The sequence below is a fragment of the Notolabrus celidotus genome, chromosome 21 (assembly GCF_009762535.1).
Source record: "Notolabrus celidotus isolate fNotCel1 chromosome 21, fNotCel1.pri, whole genome shotgun sequence".
Lineage (NCBI taxonomy): Eukaryota > Metazoa > Chordata > Actinopteri > Labriformes > Labridae > Notolabrus > Notolabrus celidotus.
Window position 1 is genome coordinate 10,028,727 of NC_048292.1, and position 22,967 is coordinate 10,051,693.

The 22,967-nt window shown below is 40.2% G+C and overlaps 1 protein-coding gene across 2 annotated transcripts in view; it reads left to right on the forward strand.

Annotated features, from left to right (window-relative positions):
- dock4b (dedicator of cytokinesis 4b) overlaps window positions 1-22,967 on the forward strand; it is a 170,271-nt gene that overhangs the window by 84,077 nt on the left and 63,227 nt on the right. For both annotated transcript variants that reach the window (XM_034673952.1, XM_034673953.1), the window contains exons 13-21: window positions 3,314-3,439; window positions 7,235-7,359; window positions 7,820-7,982; window positions 10,015-10,121; window positions 12,678-12,831; window positions 16,782-16,879; window positions 17,038-17,121; window positions 20,086-20,186; window positions 21,925-22,006. In XM_034673952.1, coding sequence (XP_034529843.1) covers window positions 3,314-3,439; window positions 7,235-7,359; window positions 7,820-7,982; window positions 10,015-10,121; window positions 12,678-12,831; window positions 16,782-16,879; window positions 17,038-17,121; window positions 20,086-20,186; window positions 21,925-22,006 — 1,040 coding nt within the window. The remainder of the gene's footprint in view (window positions 1-3,313; window positions 3,440-7,234; window positions 7,360-7,819; window positions 7,983-10,014; window positions 10,122-12,677; window positions 12,832-16,781; window positions 16,880-17,037; window positions 17,122-20,085; window positions 20,187-21,924; window positions 22,007-22,967) is intronic.

A 22,967-nucleotide genomic window follows, 5' to 3' on the forward strand; every position in this document is an offset into this window, starting at 1 on the left:
TTTCTTTTCTTTTTTAAATTTTTTTCCTCTGTTTTGTTGAGTTGGTGAAGAGGCAGGCCGGGTGGGCTGAGGGCAGCAGAGGTCGAGGGTGTTTTTGTCAGCGTCAGCTACATATACTAGGCGGAATAGCAATGAAGCCGGTTTGCCTAATTGTAGCCCTGAAGTAGCTTTTAGAGCCTGCATATGTGTGTCAGTCTGTGTGTGTGTGTGTGTGTGTGTGTGTGTGTGTGTGTGTGTGTGTGTGTGTGTGTGTGTGTGTGTGTGTGTGTGTGTGTGTGTGTGTGTGTGATATGTTATGTGTTTAAATGCCAAAGACTCCACATAGTGGGGGCAGCCTGATACAGCTTGGGTAGAAAAAAATATCTCCCCCTAATGGGGAGACTCCTCTCATTTCCCACCAGGGTTTTATGCCAGGTTGAACTAACTGTTGATGGACTGTGTGAGTTTTGTCTTTGAATTATTTAGACCCTGCACTCTGTTTGTTGTTTTTTTTACTTTGCCTTGGAGATGTCTTCCATCTGTTGCTGAATAACAGAGACACTCTTCAAACCCAAAATGCAATTGTTCTGTCTTTGTTTGTTGACCCCTTTATTTCAAAACGCGTGTTGTACCATATTGTATTACCATGCATTGGAGATTTGTAATTTGTGAAATGTTTGAGACTGAATTCCGGCTAACCTGCAGTAAATACACTGTGGCTGTGCGGGCAGGGGGTTGTCTAGAGGGGTGAGAAAGGGTGGCATGCCCCCCCCTTGTGTAATCTGACTTGCCACCCCCAAATCATTAACAGTGATTGGCTTGTTGCCTTGTCAGAGGTGGGACTTTGGGCCATGTTTCAACAGGTGGCTTTGAATGCAGCAATTTTTTTTATCTTGGTACTGAAAATTGTAGAAAAATACTTTGCACATTTTTGTAATGAGACAGGTGTGGTGGAGAGGAATCAGTCTATCGAAAATGCAAAAAGCAAACTGTTGCACACTAACTGTCAAAAGTCCATATATTGGCAACACTGAAGTGTTCGCCAGCATTTGATTCAGAGTATTTTGAATTAAGACTTCATATTGACATCTTTTAGCAGTCCTCAACCCCCCTGTTATGTTAATTTCTCTGGGACAGCAATAATGTTCCTGGGTCAATTTGACCCGGGGCATATTCAATAATCCAAAAGCATCACAACCCCAAAAAATCCCAATACACATTTTTTTAATCTAATTTATAACTCCATTACTAACCATTTAAATCAAGATTTAGTGCAATGGTGTTCTTTAATTCTCACAGATCATGGTTCAATGAGGATAACTCGCTTGCTTTTCATTGAAATTAATGTTAAAACTTTTTTAAATGTACATTGGAAAGCCCTTAATATAAATACAATAGTTTTACCAGACATAGATTTTTGTTTATTTTATTTTACATTTTTATTTTTTTTTATTTTTTTATGAAGTGATGTTGATTAATTAACAAGAGACAACTCTTCTGTCACATGCTGCCCAGATTTTAATGCTGCATTTAACTGGTTTGGAAGACATATACTGCCTAATATAGACTTTAATATGGTCAATCTGACCCGCAACATAACAGGAGGGTTAAAGAATGAAGCTTTGAAAATCGATATGCAGCCACTCTGATGTGTTTCTTTTTAGATAAGAAGTAAACACAGGGATATATAATATATTTAATACTTGTCATTTAAAGTAGATGTAAGTGGAGGTTGAAAGGTTAGAAGTTGTATTAATTCACACTCATACTTCAAGACACTCCTGAAATAGTCACTGTCCTAGTTTGGCCACAGTCATTACACTTTGGATACATCCCTGTGTGTAGTTACAGATTTCTTGGTTTTTATTGCTTCTCAGTCGGTAGTTACTTCCCTTTTGTTTTGCAATATATGAATCTTCAAGACTGCTTATACTCGTTGCACTCTCTGGAGCTGAGGCACAGCTAACTAGACAGCTAAAGCTAAGGCACTTAATTCAGCATTTTTGTGTGCTTGGCCTTTTTAATATTGCTCTACTTATCTGTGGAGAACCATGTAGCTTTGTTAAGAAAAGTACAAAATAAATGAAGTTGATAGTTATAAAACTGTCTAAGCTAGCTACTGATGTAGCCAGAACTAGCCTTAGCTAAATCTTACAATAAATGTACTTTTTTTCATTTTTAAGTAGCTGTCACCTAAATTTAAAGACCTAAATCTTTGATAAACTAACAATTTGGAATGTTTGTCATCCCCTTGACTCAATAAGGCAACTATATCACATCTTAGTACAGAAAAAAATCCATCTGAAATCTTTGGCTACAGCTAACTAGCTTAACATTTGTAGATAAGCTATAGTGTTAACTTGGATTTTTGTGGAACTAACACAGATTTCTTTGGTTAACATTCTATTTCCAGACATGGCATTTTCTCTTCAGAGCTTGTGTAATACCTCTTTTCTGCAAGTTTCATAACAGTATATTTTAAGGAAGTAATAAAATGAGCTTTAAATGGCACAAAACAAGACATCAAAACCCTTCCTTACTGATACCCTATTTTGAGACCGGCCTGAAAACTTGAAACCCTCACTGTCTGTTTTCTGCTATCCGCCTTTGTAATGCAATATATTTTGGCAGATTGCTTGCAGGTTTGCAAACAAGTCACGTTGCTTTGTTGACTCGCATTGACTGAAACCTCTTGCAGCTAATGAATCGGTTCACCACCGCCTCCCAACCTTCCAGAAAACATCTACCATAATAACAATCATCATCATCTTTTCTCTTACAGTACACACTCCCTTGCTGTTTAGCTGTGTTTTTATTAAAGCTTCCTCCACATGAGCATGAGCTGGAACACACACACACACACACACACACACATGGATGTCATGGAGTCATTTTGAGCTCTAATAATAAGTCTGTGCTTTAACATGTCTGTGATGACATTTCAATTATTGCATAAGAATATGGATTTGAGACGGCAGCCTTCATGAAGAATTTCCTTTTATCAAAAAGTGCTGGAGCTGACTCAGAAGCTATTTGCATTTTTTGTTTATGTATGTGTGGGCGTCTACTTGCTTTCCATACCAAGAAGTGCTGCTGGTATGACTGTAAATGTCTAGTTTGCAAGTTCACGCAGCTCTAATAAAACTGAAATATGTTCTCTGAGCTCACCAACCCAAGATTGTATCTTATGTTGGGAGTTGAGAGTATTTTGAGCATTTTTATTGAGTGGCTTTGGTGAGCTTTTGGTTTTGTGCAGAAATACCAAGGCCATGTCTTGGTTATAATACAGAAGTATAATATTTCATATTTTGAATTCTATTTTCATTTTTTTAAGGTCTTGCTGTGGCTCTCCAGCTTCTACACGGGGACATAGAACAACTGAGACGAGAATACATGGTCCTCTTCACTCGGGGCGTGTCCATCACCAGGAAACTGGGCTTCTCTGATGTCATCATGCCAGGTAAGAAACAGTAAAACTCTCACTTGCACTGGAAATATGGCACCAACTTGTTCTCCAGTTTCATTTTATGTTGGAGAACTCTCAAGTCTGGTTGTTTGGGATCATCATTGATGTCGGATGACTGAATTTTAGTAACATAGAAACGACTGAAAACCAATGAAGTGAGAGCTTCTACCTTCTTGGAATGAATTTCTTCCTGGAAAACAGGATATCTGGAGTGGTATTCTTACTGTGCTCAAATGTCATTGTGCCAGTGTTGATGTAAATGATCAGTGAAGTTACGGCACAAAGTTGTGTGTATAAATGTGCACACTAGCACACTAGATGCCAATCTCCTGTCCCCTATCACCAAGTCCAAGCACCGCACCTTCTGGGACAGAGCCTTTGCCATCGCTGCCCCAACTCTCTGGAACTCTCTCCCTCCACACATCCGCAACTCTGACTCACTTCAATCATTCAAACATCACCTCAAGACCTACCTGTTCAAAAAAGCATACAACACATGACCTCTACCCCCTCCCCACCTCTGTCCCTGTTCTGTTTTATTTACCTGTTTTATTTTTAGTTTATCTTATGTAAAGCGACTTTGAGTATTAACAAAAGCGCTATATAAATCCTATGAATTATTATTATTATTATTACTGGGGACTGTGCTCCAGTGGGCTCACTACAGGTGTCAAATAAACTCTAAATACCAACAACCCGCCCACTGTTAATCACATGTTTAAACAACCAAACATCTTGGACCCAGTATTTTAATCACTTCAAATGTTATGTTAGCTCTCAGTGTAATAAACAGTCAAAGTTGGCTAACTTTAGCATGTCAGTCACTTTCCTGGGTGCATCATGGATATCCGTCTTCTCCTCCGTCTTCTCCTTGATGGTTCTGTTTCATATCAAACATGTTGCACTGCGCTTGGTTGCATTTGTAGTAAAATCTTTAAAAGCAAAACCCATTATTTGTGGCACAGGTTAAGACTTTTTGACAGGAAAAGGACCTGAACGGCACATTAACTTGCATGCAGGGGAACACACAAGCTCAAATCTGAATATATTATTGGGCCTCATAAGAAACAAAATGATGATCAAGTCATCCTGTTCATCTTCTGATTCCTAATGCAGTCAATGCTTGAGTCCAAATCTGAGTCATCAGTGCTTAAGTCCAAGTTTGAGTCACAGGGCCTGAAAATCAGGACTTGACTCTGACTTATGTCTGAATACTTGACGCTTCTATGTTTGTATCAAAAATGCCATCCATGCAAATTATAATTTTCAACAACAAATAATCCCATAATGAACTGACATATTCATACTTACTCTGAGTGCACCTTCCAACTCTTTTATTTGGCTCTAATTCTGACTTATTACAAAGCAAACAAAAAGGTACTTGAACCCATCTTGTTTGCTTCCCAAAAGCTTTTCCTATCACTGTTGTTGGAGACATAACACAAATAAGTTCACTTGCATGGGTGTACTGTGGATGAGAGGACATTTATATCACCAGGGGATTGAGATGTTTGTGCTACATCACTCAGTAAAAGTAATAAAACATTGATTTCTGTGTAAAATGTCAACAACCCTCTTTAGGCCTTAAATTGATACTTTTTTTCTCTTGTTTTTATTGCACACATTGACCCACCTTATATTACCCACTACAGTTGCCTTGGTAACACTTGACACCCCTTTCCGTCGCGTGACAGTGATATTTAAATTCCACCTAAGGGGCGCTCTCAGAGAGATGAAAAATTCAGGTTTGTTTCAGGTAGAAAGGCCTCACTCAGAAAGCTTCTTTTCTAAATGACAAAGACTCCTGCAGAGGCCCCTCGGGCTAAGCTAGATGGGGGTCTTGTTGCCATGGTTACAAATGTACAGCCACTTATATGTCAAATGAAACAAGGGCACCCTTATATTTACGCCAACTTAAAAAAGGAGAAGAAAAATGTCCAGTAGTGGACTTGGATTAGCTCTCTGACTCTTTGTGTGATCATTCATTCATGAGAACTGGACGTTGAGGGACTACTTTTTCCCGCAGACGAGCTGTTCTTTTAAAGGAGTGAGGTGTGCTGTCTGGTCACATGGATAAAGAGGAACCACAGACTTCAGGTCCCCCAGCGCCTCACTAACACAGATTTATGTTCACTGTCTCATTCTTTGTCTTTGTCTGACTATAAACCCTTTACGCCGAGCGCTCTCACCCTTCTTCTGTGAAAGTCTGCCCCAGGGCTATGGAAACCGTTTCTCCCCCTTTTCTGTCTCTCTTCTCTGGATTTGTATCAGTCTGTATCTCTCTCCTCATTTTCCCTCTTCAGCTCCTCTCGCCCCACCCTCTCCACTTCCCTCTTTCCTATTGTGTATTAAGAAACTGCCCCCGTGTGTGTGCTTGTATGTGTGTGTCTGCCTTCCTGTGCTCTTTCTGCATGCATGTCGGTACAGTATGGGTTGATTTAGAATGCCTCGTGTTGCTATAGTAACTGTTGTTAAGAGCAGAAAATCAATGTTGACCCTAGAGATAGAGATATGATTAGCACACACACTCTCACAGGCATGCACACACACACATACACACACACTCACACACAAAGGTTATACAGGGGACCTATTTTACAATGTGTCTGACCACAGCTCAGCTGCAGAGGAAACAGGCCTATCCTCTTTCTTACCCAGGGCCCTTTGCAACATTTGACTTCCCTTACAGAAGGAAATACATGTGCACCAGGCCTGGTCATTGTGCCATTATAACAAAAGACACAGAATATTACTTCCTGGGGTTATTTTCCCTGAGTGTTTTGGCAGATTGCAGAATGACAATATGGCTGTTATTGCACAGGAGTGCTCGAGTGCTACACATTTCACACTGAGTTCATCACTGTGTATAAAGATGGATGACGTGTCCCTACCTTCCCTGCTGTACAAAAGTGAAACCAAATAATCTGTGTCTGGAGCATAGACTGTGTAAAATATGGACGTAGGATCCGTGACGTCACCCATCTGTTCCTACAGTCAGCTGTGCCTCTCATTGGAAGACTTGTGATCTCAATATCTTCAAAATTGCCACGTTAGAAAAAACATTCACCCCCCTCACAGTGTGTGCCAATCGAGAAATGAGCTATCCAGACTACACTCTTCTTTTGTACCAGGCTGTAAACATGTTTATTTCTGCTGTACAGATGGGCTTTTTCCCATTCATGGGTTTGTGACTTTCGATACTTCTGGAGCCAGCCTCAAGTGGATCCTCGATGAACTGCAGTTTATAACACTTCTGCATTGGACACATATATTATTAGACCGGAGGTTGCCGCTTGGTCTGGAGCTAGAGCTAGAGTTTGCACAGAGGGGATCAACTATTGGAGCCTTAAAATTGACTTCCTGCATCATCAGAGCTGTCTGTACTGTATATTCTGATTTTCAAGTTTGACTCATGTCCCATCTGTTTATATGGAGGAGGCAGGCTTTATGACGTATCCGTCAGTAGGGGAAGCTCCAATTGTTTTGTTTCACTTTCAGGGATCTGTTATGCTGCCCTTTTTTATACCAACTATGGTTTAAGCTCTTAAAAACTGACATTTTCTAACAATATTCTGCCCTTTTCACCTTTATATAATCTCACTGTTGACAAAAAAAAAAGAAAAGATAATCGATTTACACAACCCGGCAGATTTGATGACCAGGCTCAGATTTCTCATCTCCAGGAGATTTATTTTGAAGTATTATGCCAGAATTGGCTGCCAAGCTCAGGTCATTAGTACTGTTGTTCGGGGTTATAATCAATGCCTTGTTACCTTCCTGTTCTTGCAGGAGAGATGAGGAACGACCTTTACGTCACACTGGAGAAAGGCGAGTTTGAAAAGGGCGGGAAGAGCGTCGCCAGGAATGTTGAGATCACTGTGTACGTGCTGGATATCGATGGACAGGTCCTCAAGGTAAAAAACACCTTTTATGTTATCTAAACAAAAGCAGCATTTAAGTCTCTGTTTTCCCTGAATAGCGTTGTCTTATTGTGGAGCTAAACTCTTCATTTAAATACGGCTGACCCAGATGAGAGCTAAGTGTCTCTCCAGTGTGCTGCCCATTTCTGGTGCAGCGCTGTGACAGTCTGCCTCTGTGGTTTCCTGCTCTGCCTCGGCCTCGGACAGAAAATAGATTCAAATATAACCCTGCTGCCACTGCTGCTGCCACTGCATGGCACGCAGCCCTCTAACACACATAAACACACACATGTGAACCATGTCATTCTCAGTTTATTGCTCTTCGTGTAACTGTTTTCAATGCATTCATTTCTTTAGATCTGACTTATTAAATCTACTCCTATCACCCTTGAGCCCTACCCTCTTGTTTTTTGTCATTCCTCTACTTAACGTCCTTCTTCTCTCTGTCTCTCAGAGTCACGTGGCTGCCGGCTCTGGTGAACCAGGAGCAGACGAGTACCACTCCTTGGTGCTGTACCACAACAACAGCCCGCGCTGGGCGGAGCAGATCAAGCTGCCCATCCCAGTGGACATGTTCCGGGGGTCTCATGTCCGCTTCGAGTTCAGACACTGCTCCAGTAAGTGGGAAACAGAATTGTGGGTAACCTTTATTTATCTGGGAAAGGTTTCAGGCGGTAGCCGTTCAGCTGGGAATGCCTGAGGTGCTGCTTTATTTTCAGTTGATTATCCAGGGCAATTAAAGGTAGAGAGGCGTTGTTGTGGAGCCAAAACAAACACTCACCTCCCAATCTGCTTAAATCTGCCAGCCCTCCAGTAACAAGCCCTGCGGCCTCTGCCAAATAAAAACTGACAACGTCCAAGTGTGCTCTTATTCAAACATTTTCATAATGAGGCTAGTTTGTTCAACTCCTCACCTTCTAATGAGACAAAACTTTAATTATGACCAAAAATACTACTCTCATCCTCTTTTCTTGCTTCTGGGAGAACGCTGAGTCTCCTCTCTCATAACACAGTGATGTTATTATGCCATTTCTAGCCAAGCTGGGAGGCTGTGCGGCTGCATGCTGCAGATACAGCAGCCTTATTACTGCTGGCAGTGCTAGCATTGCTACCCGAGTGGTGTCTATCAAGAGCCCAATTTAAGCCTGTGGTGACACCAAACTGTGGAGACCATACAACACGTACTGTTAAGACTCAGAGTCAACCTGCCTGTAAAAATATGATCAGCAGAAGCTCTCGTTTCAATTAGGCCCGAGCAGAAAGCTAATGTTTATGAATATGCTTTTAAATGCTATCTTGTTTTCTGCTCTCATTATACAGCAGCTGTAATTGCTAATTTGTTTTCTGGGAGTCCGGTGTTTCTTAATGGTGCTAAAGAGGTTTGTGAGGGCTTGCAAGCATCAGCCGTGCAATATACTGCTTTATTGTAGCTGATTGCTTAATGAATATTTCATACAATTAGAACAATTTTGCTGTGGAATGATTACTTTATTATCAGCAAACTCATGCTGATGTAGGAACAGCTGGTTGTCAGATTATATCTCATTACACAGCTCTGATACTTCAAGTTTCCTGCATTTAAAACTCAAGCATCCCAACAATCCCCCACAAATGTAAACAAACAAACATTTTAATTTTACTGCATATTATCTTCGTGCATTTGGTTGAGTGGTTTCAAGATGTTCCCAACAACAACAATCTCTACCTGGTCTGCCAAGCTGGAGCCTGACTTTTCTCACAGCACCACTTAATCTTTCTTAATCTCCTTGCACCCGAGGCTATGGAGGGCTTATGAATCAGGGACACCTGGGCAAAAAGAACCTCATACAACAAACAGCTCAAGTTTAGTGTCAGGGGTCTTGTAGGCGTTAGCTTTCTGGGTGTGAAAAACATAATCACAGCAAAACAAGGCAGAAATAAAAAAAAGCAAAGGCGCTGTACCATTTTCTGAGCTTAATTCAGTGTTACTTGTGTTTCTCCTGAGAGAGTGAACTCACACACGCACGCACGCACGCACGTACTCACGCACACGCACACACTCACTCACCCAGACGGCTGGTAGATGCTGCCTAACTGAATCACTGGTGTTGTGATGAAAGGAAATAACAACACTACACTTGTTACTTCCCGCTGTGCACACATTAGCACTTTATTGCTAAAAGCAGAAGATAAATCAGATTACACGTGGTGATAATGCAAATTTTGAAAGCTTCTTTAAAAAAAAAACATGGCAGTGCTCGTTAATCAGGCCCTGAAAGAGTTACTCAACAAAATCTAAAAGTCGTGCTTTTTGCTTGTGTCTAAAAGTACTTAAGGGTGTGAGCTGCAGACTCTAAAAGCATTGTGGTGTGTGGTTGATGGCGCAACAGATGCTAACAGGGACGCTGGGTGTTGTCAAAGGTAAAAGGTACAATTTGAAGATTCTAGAAGAGTTCATTTTTTAATTCAAAACATTTTATGATACACCAGACTTATTAAACACTCCTCTCTCCTCTTAGGTTAACACACAGAGCATCACATTCACTTTTTCTTATTCATTAGTGTTGCATAACCAGTTTCATAAGTGAGCTACTGTTGTGTTTATTTTCTCCCAGCCTGTACTGGTGTATTTTGGACTCAGTGTCATGTCCATGTGTTGTTGTTTGACAGCTAAAGACAAGGGGGAGAAGAAACTGTTTGGCTACTCCTTTGTTCCTCTGATGCAGGAAGATGGCAGGACTCTGCCAGATGGCACCCATGAGCTCATTATCCACAAGGTAAAACTGCAAACCTTCACCAACACCACCAAGACTCTCACTGAACAACATGGAGTAGAACTAACTGTGCGCTCTGCAGGATATGTGTTTTTGGAAGGTGTACAGAGTGCTTGATATTGTGCTTGATTTGTACTACTGTCCAAGATTGACTTTGATTTTGAATAAATAAGATGGGACATTTTCCCTGTTTTACTAAATTCTTTATTTTTACTCAAGAAATGTCTTGGCTGAATATAAAGGCAACATCTTTTGTGTGATTATTTAAGTTACTTGGACTTTATTGGTTTTCCATTCTGTCCATCATAAAGAAAAAATGTTATGGTACAATTTTGTCCTTCCTGGTATCCGTTCAGATCGTTAGAAAAAAATATTTTAAAGATCTTAAAGTACCTGTAAGGAGTTTTTAACTGTTTTTAAAACAAACTGAAATGAATACTGATTCCTTGGTATTACATTTTAAAGTACATAAGACAGTTATTGAATACATTGATAACTCCTTTGTAGTTAGTTCTCGCTGCCTATTAGAAAAGTAAGGACTATTCTAAGGGCCCTTGACTAATAGGGGCCCTTAGAACCATTAAAACATTCGCGGTAGTGAAGTGGTGCAACCTTATAGGTGCATTTTGACCAAGAGTTCCGGGGTCTTTTAGCCCCCAGAACTACTTTACCCTGAACTAAAAGGTCCCTGTGTCCCCCATTGCTGTCTGCATATCAACCATGGGCTGAAGTCCTGGGTAGATTGTGCAAATCAGGCCAGTGACATATGGAGAAAAATAATTGTAAATGCACAAAAGTATTAACCCCCCTAGCAGGGGCTTTTTAGGGAGGAGATTAACTACCCCTGAACTAAATTTAGACCCTGGGTCCAACGGTCGAAACGCACGGCTCGGGGGTTAAGTCCCTAGTTCCGGGGTAAAGTTCCTCTGGTTGAAAAACACCTTATGTGATCGTTTTTCATGGAGCCCAAAAATTCTGGTGTAGGAAAGCACTTTATTCACATGAACAGAACAAGATTGTCAATTAAGAGGTACTGATTTGTCCACAAGGGGGTGCCAAAATCACCACAAACTAAAAGTTCCAGTCTAAATTTGTTTGACTCACTAGACTCACTAACTTGCATTGAACTTGTCAACAGCACTACACTGTGGTTGGTTGCTAACATCACATGGTCATTTCCATGTCATCAGTTATTTTTATGCTCTAAAATTGCCGTCCCTAATTGCAACCATTATATTTTCTTCTGCTTTGTTTACCACAGTTTTAGAGAAGGAAAAAGCTAGCCAAGTTTTGGATGATATTTCTCATACTTGTGGCTGTAGAAACACTAAGACACACATATGATGTGGTATTTAAAAGGAAAATGCAATTTCAAATAAGGATTTCACAAGATAACCATTCTGTTTCTTGTTAAATTCAAGCCTAGAAATATTCCTTTGTCAGTGTTTTACATCACACTCGTGTTGCCTAGGCTGCTTCAGATAGGATTACATACCGTGTATGATTATGTGAATCATGTGCCATGAATGGAAAGAAGCCGTCTTCGTGTTATCACACAGTGTGTTGCCACAGGCTGACACACAGCTCACATCCCTCTATTACAGGCTGACGAACCAATGAGTAATGTCCAGTTATTTAACCCCAAATGTGTGCTAATGTATGACTGTTTGCTAGTGCATGCACAAGAATCAGCTGGAAGCATTTCTTTTGAGTCAAATAAGTCCCCACGTTTATATTTAGCACAATCTTCTCCTCCGTTTACAGATCACACGTTTTCCAAAAAGACTAAAACAAATACAAAGTCTTGCACTCTTCTTTTAAAAGCTACTGCAAGACAGACCTGGGTGTAATTCAGAATAATTGCAGACTACATGCTTCTCCTCAGCTGCAGGGAGAGGGTGTGTGCAAAAACCTCAAGCTTCGCAGAGGACAGAAAAACTCGGTCCACACATTTTATTGGCACTGAGGCACAACAGTAACAGATTATTTATTTTGCAGCTAGCGTTAGTTTTCTAACAGTGTGAAAACACAACCCCCCCTCCTTGTTTTCATTGCCTTCTTTCCCGTCGGGTGCCCAGATTGTGTCTTACATAACCCCCCAACTAACCTGAGCATGCCAGTTTTAGAGGACAGCTCTGTCCGCCTGGTGTGTTCCCACCAGGCTAGCCTGAAAGGGGGAAAAGGCCCCACTCTCATGCCAGATGGAAGTTGCTGAAAAGCTCAATGAAGCTGGCATGGCCTAGTTTCTCCTCAGACCCAAAATAGACACAGAAGAATCAGTCCAAAGTGTGTGGTAGCTTTTGGAGCTCAAACAGCCTCAGCTGTGCATCAAGGCTTCACATAAAAATCCTAAAAATATCATCAGGGTTCTATTATTGATATTTAAAAACCAATTTGAGGAGTATGAACCGATGACATTTTTGTACTGTTTTGGAAGAAATTGTACTAGAACAGAAAGTGCAGCGTAACTGTCACAAGCGAACACTCTGAAGCCCTCTCTGCTTTTTTCCTGTTCCAGTTCACAAAAATGTGTTCTTTCCTTCCTCTCCTTCCCTCCAGTGCGAGGAGAACACCAGCTTGGCAGACTGTTCGCGCTACCTGAAGCAGCCATTCTCCAAGGCCAACCTGCCGGCCAACAACCAGACTCTGAAAGGCACCAAAGAGTCTTTTTGGATCACCAGCTTTCTGTGCTCCACCAAGCTCACACAAAACGGTAAACAGGACTCTGAGATTGACATTTTGGCTGGCTTTACGGTTGAGGTGTTTCTGGCTGATTTGTTCGAACTCGTGCCACATTGTCGAAACCTTGACACGCTAGCTGGTGCTTTGCTTCAAACAGTAGAGAGAGGAACGGTGACTGCCAAAAGAATGAAGATCAAAAGTTAGGTTGAAGTTATTTTATTTGACAGGGACAGAGGATTCAAATAGAAAACATGGAACTGATGTGTCTCACAGAGTCCGTAGCTTTTTAAATATTTTATTTTACTTTTTGTGATTTTAGCACATGGACAGATAATATACAAAAAGGAAAGAGAGCCACTGAATGGGAAAAGTTAATATTGCAGATTAGATACAGATAGTAGGTGGTTCAAAAATATAGAGTAACCCTTCTTTTATGTTCTATTCTCAGGAACAGCAATAATGTCATGGGTCAATTTGAAACAGGACATATTTAGTTATCCAAAAGTGTCAAAATCTCCAATAATCCCAATAAACATTTTTTTAATCTCATCATTAACTCCATTACTAACCATTTCAATCAATATTTAGTGCAATGGTGTTCTTTAATTTTCACAGGGGGTGCAAATATGTAAAATTAACCATTTTAATAATACATGTTGATTACATTAATTAAGCCAAGCAGAAGAAGTTTCATTCAGAAAAAATACTTTTAACAATATTTATTTTATTTTTGAATTTTGAAATGGGTCAATCTGACCCGGAACATAACATAAAAACACATGTCATGACATAATAAATAATTACATGAATACACATTCTATGTAAAAATATAAATTGAAAATACAAATCTGGAAACATGAAAAGGGCTAAATTGTTCATACATTTGGAAACGTGTTAAATAAAAAAAAATGCATAAAGCTGTCCAAATGAGGTAGGTTGTAGTTCCTTAGCAAGAGGCAGTGATGGAGTCTGTTCATGGTCTTCAGGGCCTGACTGAATAGTGATGACAAGTGTCTGATCGTAGTGTGGGTGTGGATGCCAAGAATGTTTCCCGGTTGGGTCAAAATTCAGTTCACTTTCTGGACCACATGCACTGTCCAAAGGGAGCAGAGGTCCTTAAACTGGACTCCAGTGAATTTGGTACACAGCCTGATAAAGTCACATACAGAGAGACAGCCAAACCAACATATAAAGGAATACATTAGAAAACTTTCAATAAAACTCTGATAAAAGGAACATAAAATATAAAATTTTAGCCTTTATTGTTTTTGAAAATTCCTCTCCAAGTTTATCAAATTTGAGCTGAGGCTCTAGAATTATTCAAGAGAGCTTAAAATCATTCACTTCTCATTCTTTATTCTTCATATTAGTATTAAAATATCACTATGAGCCCTGTTTCCTAATAAAGAAATACATAGAAACCTTCATTTCAGATTCATGTACAGAGACATCCACAGCAACACATGCAATCAAGTGAAATAAATGTACATTGCACTGTAGATGATATACTGCATGTCAGATAATATATTGCATGGGTAGAAAAGTATGTAGCACCATTAGTGATGCACATAGAGAAGTAGGGGAACAGGAGGGGGAGGATACTGCACTGTGCAAATGGATTAGTATTAGTGAAGAGGGGGGTGTGGTCAGTGTGCATGTTAGAGTTTGAAACTGCTCCATTCTTGAGAGAAAATTCTATTATGTGTTTATCCCCAGGTCTATATAATCAACCTCCTGCAGGACAGTAAATTCCAGCACTTCAAACCGGTCATGGACACGTACATAGAGAGCCACTTGAGGCCTGTTTCCTAATAAAGAAATACATAGAAACCTTTATTTCAGATTCAAAATAAGATTAAAACGGCATTAAATGGGTCTGTGCACATCAGGGTGTGGTGGACATCAGGGTGTGGCTAAAGTCTGGGAGTTTGTTGCCGCTGTGGTGTCTTTAAAAGAGAAAGAACAGTGAAAACTATGCTATGAACTTTTATGTGTTTTGAACCCAACATGAAGTGTGAGCACACTTACACTGTATCCCAAAACCCTTAAATAATATCACCTCGGTCCTCGGTCAAACAAGAAGAAGCTTTGGGTCTGCTGTGTCACAGAGCATTCAAAAGTTCTTAATGCTGCTCAGAGGAAACAGGGTCGGGAGGAGGCGAGGAGGGTTGGAGAAGCAACATGTGAGAGCAGCCTTTACAGAAGTCTCGACTACCAAACAAGCCTCCACATATCCAATATCACTCACTGATGGATGCTGCAGAGAACCCGGCTTCACCAAACTTAACTAGAATTATGTAACAGAGAAAGAGAAATATAAAAACTGTCTTTAAGGGTCATCCTGAAACAGGTCATAATCATGTAAGAACAAATTCTTGAGCACAATTTTCTTAAAATCAATATTAGAGGTAGTAAGATGAGTATGTTCAAGTCACAGATGGTCCTCACCCAAATATGGAGTAAGGACTTCAGCTTCCTTGCTAGGTGACTTAGCAAAACCGCAACATCTGCGTCAAGCTGGTAGCCGGCTTCAGGGCGAGGAGTTAATGGTGAAATGCCAAGAAAATGAAAAACAGCAGGGTGAAACTTCTGCTGCGGAAATTAGGAGACACTTCAATCAAAACCATCCTAGTATGTAGAAAGAAAGCTGTGAATGTGCAGTGTGATGGGATTATTAGTCTGTATAATTTAGGAAATGGGCTTGGAGAATGGGATTTGTAGTCTTATTTCAGAAGTCCTGGGACATTGTGTGCAGTCATTTATTCTGCTCAGAACAAAAGCGACCCCTCACTCTAAATTGAAACATCAACTTTGGAGCAAAAGGGACTTTAGTTTTCCTAGACTTCACCAGACACGGTCCCTGTTGGAGAATCTCCCAAAACGCATAGAGCAGTGAGTGATAAATCCTTGTCACATAATTAAATAGACGGTTGGTGGAATATTTAAACGTGAAAGCTACAAGGACATTTCTATTTTTCGCAACAGGCTGTTAATTCACAGAATATATTTGATTTTGTTGTTGATTTGATTATAGAAATATTGCAGAGCCATACTCGACAAATGGCTCTCATGCACGCACAGGAATGCGTGCACACACCGACACAAATTCACACATGAAGTTTCAAAAAGAGACACGCTTCGGGTTGAACAGAATCCAAAGAGACAGCTAAAAGACTTTCTTCTTGAGGCTTATGTTTTATTCATGTGAATGTCTGGGGACCCTGGCTTTGGGAAAATGACTTTTTATCTCTGTTATCCCCGCTGCACTTGAAAATGTCATCATTTGTTTGGATTCAGAGGAGTTTTGGCGGGGGGCTGTAATTGAAGGCTGTTGTGATGCTTTGTGATGTGGGTTAGATATCTCTCTCAAAAAATGTGCGTGTCTTTTCTGTCAAACGTGCAAGATGTGGACTTTTGTTTTCATCATCATCATCATCATCGGCGGACACTCGGGGTCGAGTATGTCTGTCCTCCTTCTTGGTCCTTGTGGGTCTTCAGGTGGTCGAAGAGGCCGATCCTGGACCCGCATATTTTGGGGCAGTATGGACATGGGTGGGCAGTGGCGATTGTGGGTTTGGGTTGGACATTCTTGGTGGAAGCGATCTCCTTTCTGCGTCTGTGGAGATCGGCATTATACTGCGCATCTCCAAGTTGTCTCCAGGCTGCCCTGTTTGATGCTGTGGCCTCCCAGGTCTTAAGGCCTATGTGGCACTTCTTGAGGTTTGCTTTGATGTTATCTTTGTACCTTTTCTTTTGGCCTCCTGGGGCACGCTTTCCTTGAACAAGCTGTGAGTAGAAGACTCGTTTGGGTAGGCGAGAGTCAGGCATCTGAATCACTTGGCCAGTCCATCTGAGCTGGTGTTGGGCGATGATGGCAGTGGTGGTGGAGATGCCAGCATCCTCCAGGACGCTGGTGTTGGTCCGTTGATCCTCCCAGACTTTTGGTTTACCGCCTCTGTGTCTCCCTCTTTTTTCCCCCAGGTGATATGCTGGACTTGTTGAAGTGGAGAGCCCATCCTGAAAGAATCAACGACAGCCTCTCGAAGCTGAAGGACATCGATGGCTCAGAGATTGTCAAAGTAAGCCAAAAATAAGATTCCCTGCAGTGAATTGCTCCTGCTTAACCTGGCATACCTCGTATTGATTGTTTGTGATTTGCTTTCACTGCACATGTTTCTAAAGTTCAAGTTGAAAAGATCACATAATAGAAATCTCTTTTTTTTCTGCACCCTGACAGTTCCTACAAGACACTCTGGACACTCTCTTTGGTATTCTGGATGAAAGCTCCCAAAGATACGGCCTCAAAGTGTTTGATTCACTGGTGAGTGAGTTGTTCTAAAGGTCACGTGATTTCCACAAATCTTTTTCTATTTTCTGGTTCCCTTTTTTCCTCATATGTCGAGCGCGATCCCATCTCGTTTGAGTCAGAAAACAGAAAGACAAACACACTGTCATGGAAAGATCTAGTGATGTAACGCTACACGGTGGCTGAACCAATCTCACACTGGTTCTGCTGCACTGCACTGATAGAGCAAAGTGATCAATCCCTCTCTTTATCTCTCTCTCTTTCCATCACTGTCACACTCACACATGAACTCACTCTCTCCTCGCGGCGCAGCAAGGTTATCAATGACGAAAAGGTCCAGCGAGCCTGGTTGTGGTCATCAGGTTTCCTTTTTGTGGTTTGGAGATCAATCTAACAAGTCTGACAGGTGGATTCATCTCCTGTGGTCACACAAACCTTGACCATTTCACAACGTAGTTCTCAGAATGAAAACAGAGAGTAACACTACACATGTGGCTAGTGTGAAAAAACGTGTTTGTTGTTGTTCTATTTTTAGACACCTGTATGAGCAAATATCTGTTTTTACTCACTCTGAAATCTAACAACCTGAGCAGTGACTCACTATTAATCATCTTTTGAGCTGTCATTAGCTCTTTGTTAGCCAAACAGCGTCACTGTAAATGGTGATTTTGTTAGCTTAGATCAGGGGTGTCCAAAGTACGGCCCGGGGGCCAATTGCGGCCACAGGTCCATTTATTTATGGCCCCAAGCTTCCATCTTAAATTGTGTTATTTATAGCAAAGAAATTAATCAGTTTCTTTCTACAAACAAAGCTAAAGTCAATCCAGAAATGTCTCAAAAAGCTTCATATGGACTACCTGTCTAAGCTGTCAAAGCTCTGGGAATTCTGCAAGGCGGCAATAAAGAAGAAACACAAGGACTCTTAAAGTTGACAAGTTTTCAAATTAATGTTTTTATCATGATGTGAAAATGTAGTAGTTTCTAAGGCTAATGTTTGTCAAACACAAACCCACAGAACTATTTCCGAACATTTATTATTAATTATTTATTTATTTATTTATTTATTTAAGTTATGTTTTTGGGCTTTTTGCCTTTATTTGATAGGACAGCTGAAGAGAGACAGGAAATGTGGAGAGTAGAGAGTGAGGGAAGACATGCAGGAAATGGTCACGGCCGAGAATCGACCCCTGCAACGAGGACTGTAGCCTCTGTATGTGGGGCGCTTAGACCCTTGGGCCACCAGCGCCCCATTTATTTATTTGTTTTAATATATTTATTTATTATTTTATCATTTTTCAGAATAAATCAGAATAAAATGCAAGTCCCAGTGTGTACAATGCAGATTTTCAGAGGGACATATGTGCTGCCTCTCCCTCCACAAACACAGAAGAAAAATAAATAGATAAATAAATACTTCTAATAATCATAATACTAATAATAATACAAACATTTATCCTAACCTACTTGATTTAATTATTTTTATGACTGAATTTTATTTCATTGATATGAAGTGTGACAGGATGTATTCAAGGTTGGATATTTAAATTAAAAATTTTCAAATCTTTAAATTTTATTTTTTTATATGTAACAGTGAAAATATATAAAAGTGCTAGATATTGAACAGAACATAAAAGAAAAACAAACAGTAGATTTTGAGAGCAATAACCAAATAACGTTATCAGGTATTGACTACAGTACACAAAAGAAATTTAAGAAAAGGGTTGGTCGCCCTGGGTGCTCCGGCGGTACCTGCTTGCTTCCGGTCTGGGTCCTTGGCTCGTCCCCTGGCCTGGGTCTCCCGCGGCGGGTGCAGGGCCGTACCGCTCGGCTGGTCTGACCCAAGTGGTTTCATCTGCACCAGTGGTGGTCTTGTTACACAAATAGAACACAGCACGGCGGCAACCCTCTGCGACCCAAGCTTCAGTAATGATTGTGGACACTAAGGGTTGCTTAATCATTAGTATCACCCCACGGATTTTTTTTTTTGGCATCATGGTGAGATGGTCCCTCTCCATCTAAGTGTGTTAGGTCTCTCTCTCCTTCTCTCTCCCTGTCCCTTTGTATATCCTTATGTAATCTTTCTTTCACTTTCTCTTATTTATTTTTTTTTGGCCCACCTAGGTGTGCACGCCCTCTTTTACAGAACATGATATTAGCTGCCAATAAAAGATAGGCCAGAGTTCTAAGAGGGATGGTGATGGTTGCATGCACACAGTCACAAGCACAGAAGAAAAAGGTTTTCTTTCTTTTCTTTTGCTGCAAGAATAAATTGCATTAATATTTGACAGTTTGTGACAAACATGACACAAACCAGAAATATATATGCAGACAAGAGAAAAAGTAGAAAGAGAAGAAGAAAAAAAAAGAAAAGAAAAGAAAAGAAAATGGTTGGATATTTAACTAATTATGAACATGTAGCCTTCACATGAAAGCAACAAAAACTTATCAGACATATTTAAATATATGAATTATTTTAATTATAAAGCAGCTTCTTTTTATTAATCTACTTTTTTTAATTATTCATTTATTTATTTATTTTATTTGTTTATAATTTTTTTACTTATTTTTTTTATGGAAAAATACATTATATGGGAAACAGAATTATAAGACATCTTAAAGACGTTATAAAGTAATATCTTCATTAGATAGAAAACCTCTACTGTCATTATAATATGAACAACAAAGTTAAGAAGTGCTTCATGTACAGAGACATCCACAGCAACACATGCAATCAAGTGAAATAAATGTACATTGCACTGTAGATGATATACTGCATGTCAGATAATATATTGCATGGGTAGAAAAGTATGTAGCACCATTAGTGATGCACATAGAGAAGTAGGGGAACAGGAGGGGGAGGATACTGCACTGTGCAAATGGATTAGTATTAGTGAAGAGGGGAGTGTGGTCAGTGTGCATGTTAGAGTTTGAAACTGCTCAATTCTTGAGAGAAAAATTCTATTATGTGTTTATCCCCAGGTCTATATAATCAACCTCCTGCAGGACAGCAAATTCCAACACTTCAAACCGGTCATGGACACGTACATAGAGAGCCACTTTGCAGGAGCCTTGTCCTACAGGTAAGTCATGTTTCAGCCTTCGCTTCCTCCAAATGTTGCTGCACAAGGCCAAAGCAGCACCTTGAGCGCACAGTAACACACCCTCAGCTGTATAATGTATGCTAATGACATGCTGCATCACATGAGCACACAGTCAGAGAGGCCAACCTGCGTCAGCGCTGAGAGGCAGCCCGCTCTGCTCTGCTCTGCTCTGCTCTGAGATTCAGTCCACAAGACGTGTGAATGAAATGCTTATGGTGCCCCCTGGCTGATGAAAGGAGGAAAGTTTGCTCACCCTGGTCTCCTTCCCTGCTTTCTGCTATCGTTCACATGCATTCTTCACACTTACACATTCACACACTTATTCACAACCTGCTGTTCACACCGGCTGTCTTCTTCACACTCTTTGTACCTGCTAAGGAAGCAGGCTTTAATCTTTGCATTCAGCCACCTACACACACACACACACAGACATACACACACATGATGCCTCCATCACCATCTGTTTTCAACTCTCTTACCTGTGATATTGTTTCATCACAAGTGTCACAGCTTCATTAATTAACACATAACTTGTACATGCATATCGATTCTTTCACTTCTATTTTTGCTTCTTACCAGGCAACCATGGCGTCATTCATACCCCAGTGAGAAAATTACTGTCACTCAGTAATCACTCTGTCTTTATTTGGTCTACGTTTTACAAAACAGAGAGGATGCGCCAATATATAAAGAGTGATACTCTAAAACAAGGGTTCCTAAACGTTTCAGCCCGCGAACCCTAAAATATAGGTGCCAAAGACTCGCGACCCCCACTGTCCCGCAAAGTGATTCAATGTGGCTTAATTTAGCTGGTCTGCAGAAAATGACCCTACCTAAATAAGCATGTGACTGTGTTTCCTGCTCCTTTATGAATTAACCTACTGCTACTGATACTTTTGATAATTCACTGTTCACTAACCCTAAACTTAGGAGTCATCTGGGAAAAAGAAAGGCAGAAAACTCATTACATTTTTTATATTCAAGGTTTTATTTCAAGTTTAGCTTCTATTTTTGTCAATATTTTTTATTATAATGGGTCGCATGTACTATTTTTAGATAACTTTTGTCATTCAACTTTTTAATAGAATTTTTTCCAGTATTTCATTGTTCATCACAAGTTAAAAAAATTAAATGTAAGTAATACAAGACCAACAAAAAGAGAAGAAGAAATAAATAAATACAAAAAATACAATAATAATAATAATAATAATTAACAGTACAAACCAAAAGGAAATTAACATCAGTAAAAGAAGGTGAATAAACAAAAATAAATTATTATAATGAGAAATATTTTTAGATAACTTGAAAAAAAAAAAACCATTCTGGAAGACACCCCACGACCCCCAATTTGTGTCTCGTGACCCCCCAGGGGGTTCCGACCCACACTTTGGGAACCCCTGCTCTTTACAACACCAATTTAAAAACTGAAACAAACATCATAATATATTTGTTACTGTGTTAATTGAGGCTTTCAAGTTCACACATTGAAGTTCCTCTTTTTGGAAGAACTAGCCAAAGACTTTGGTTCGGTTTTTTTTTTCTCTCTCTGAAGTTGATTTAAACTTTCTTAAATGGAGTGTTTCAAGTTAAAACGCAGCATTGCCTCATCTGTCTGCTAAATCCAGAGAGAGAGATGTTATGTGGGATATAGCTAGAGGTGAATGATGAGACTAAGTATGTGTGCTTGTGCCTGTGTGTCTCTGTGTGTCCTCTCCAGGGACCTCATAAAAGTTCTGAAGTGGTACGTGGACCGCATCGTTGACGCAGAACATCAGGATCACATACAGCAGGTGCTCAAGGTGAGGTTTGTGCACACACACACACACACACACACACACACACACACACACACACATAAACACACACACAGGACACACACAAAGCTATTCAGAGAGATGTTTTGCAAAAGACATCTCAATCAACAACATCAACACAGATGCTTCCAGTAATACAAACAAACAAACAAACTTTGCTCCTCTTTCGCTGCCACTCCTGCTAATTTCTCCCCCCAACAGCTACAAACACATCACACCACCATTCATTACTCTCCTCCTCAATCTATTACGCTGCATGCAATTTTAATCAGCAGAAATGCCTCCGGTGTTGGGAATCCACATCACATTATTCTAATGACTCATGCAGATGCACCGTCAGAGACGCACTCTGCGGTTCCTGTAGTGTGGTTTCTCATTTATCATTCACAGGAGTTGTTCTGCAGCAGAAGTAAATGCCACTCTGTCATGCAGTAAATAATAGATAAGAGATGCACCACAGATAGGTTTGCAGGGTGAATGTCTTTCATTTGTTTTTTTTAAATCAACTTAACAGTTATACATTAGCGCAATGGCTGAGTATTAAAGACTGTATGAAAAGATGGATGACATGGTAACTTCCCAAAAGTGAAGCCAAAAATTTTGGAGCTCATATTACTAACTGACTGAGATCATAAAACCTGCCTCCTCCATGTTACCAAATGTGACACCAGTGAACTTTAATACAAAATACTGTTTAAAAAATTGCTCTTAAACATGGTTTATGTGCACTTCTGGCAAACTCCCCCTATGTCCCCTCTCTCTCCCCTCTTAGCATTTAGCATATGAGACACATATTTCCTACCTTTTTTCATCTAAAAAGTGAGCTGTGTCATATTTACTGGTACGACCAATATACCAGTACAAAATGCAGAGAGAGATATTATTGTGTTACAGTATTCTTCTCAGAAGATTGCGCTATACCAGCTTTAGCTTCGTCACACATGAA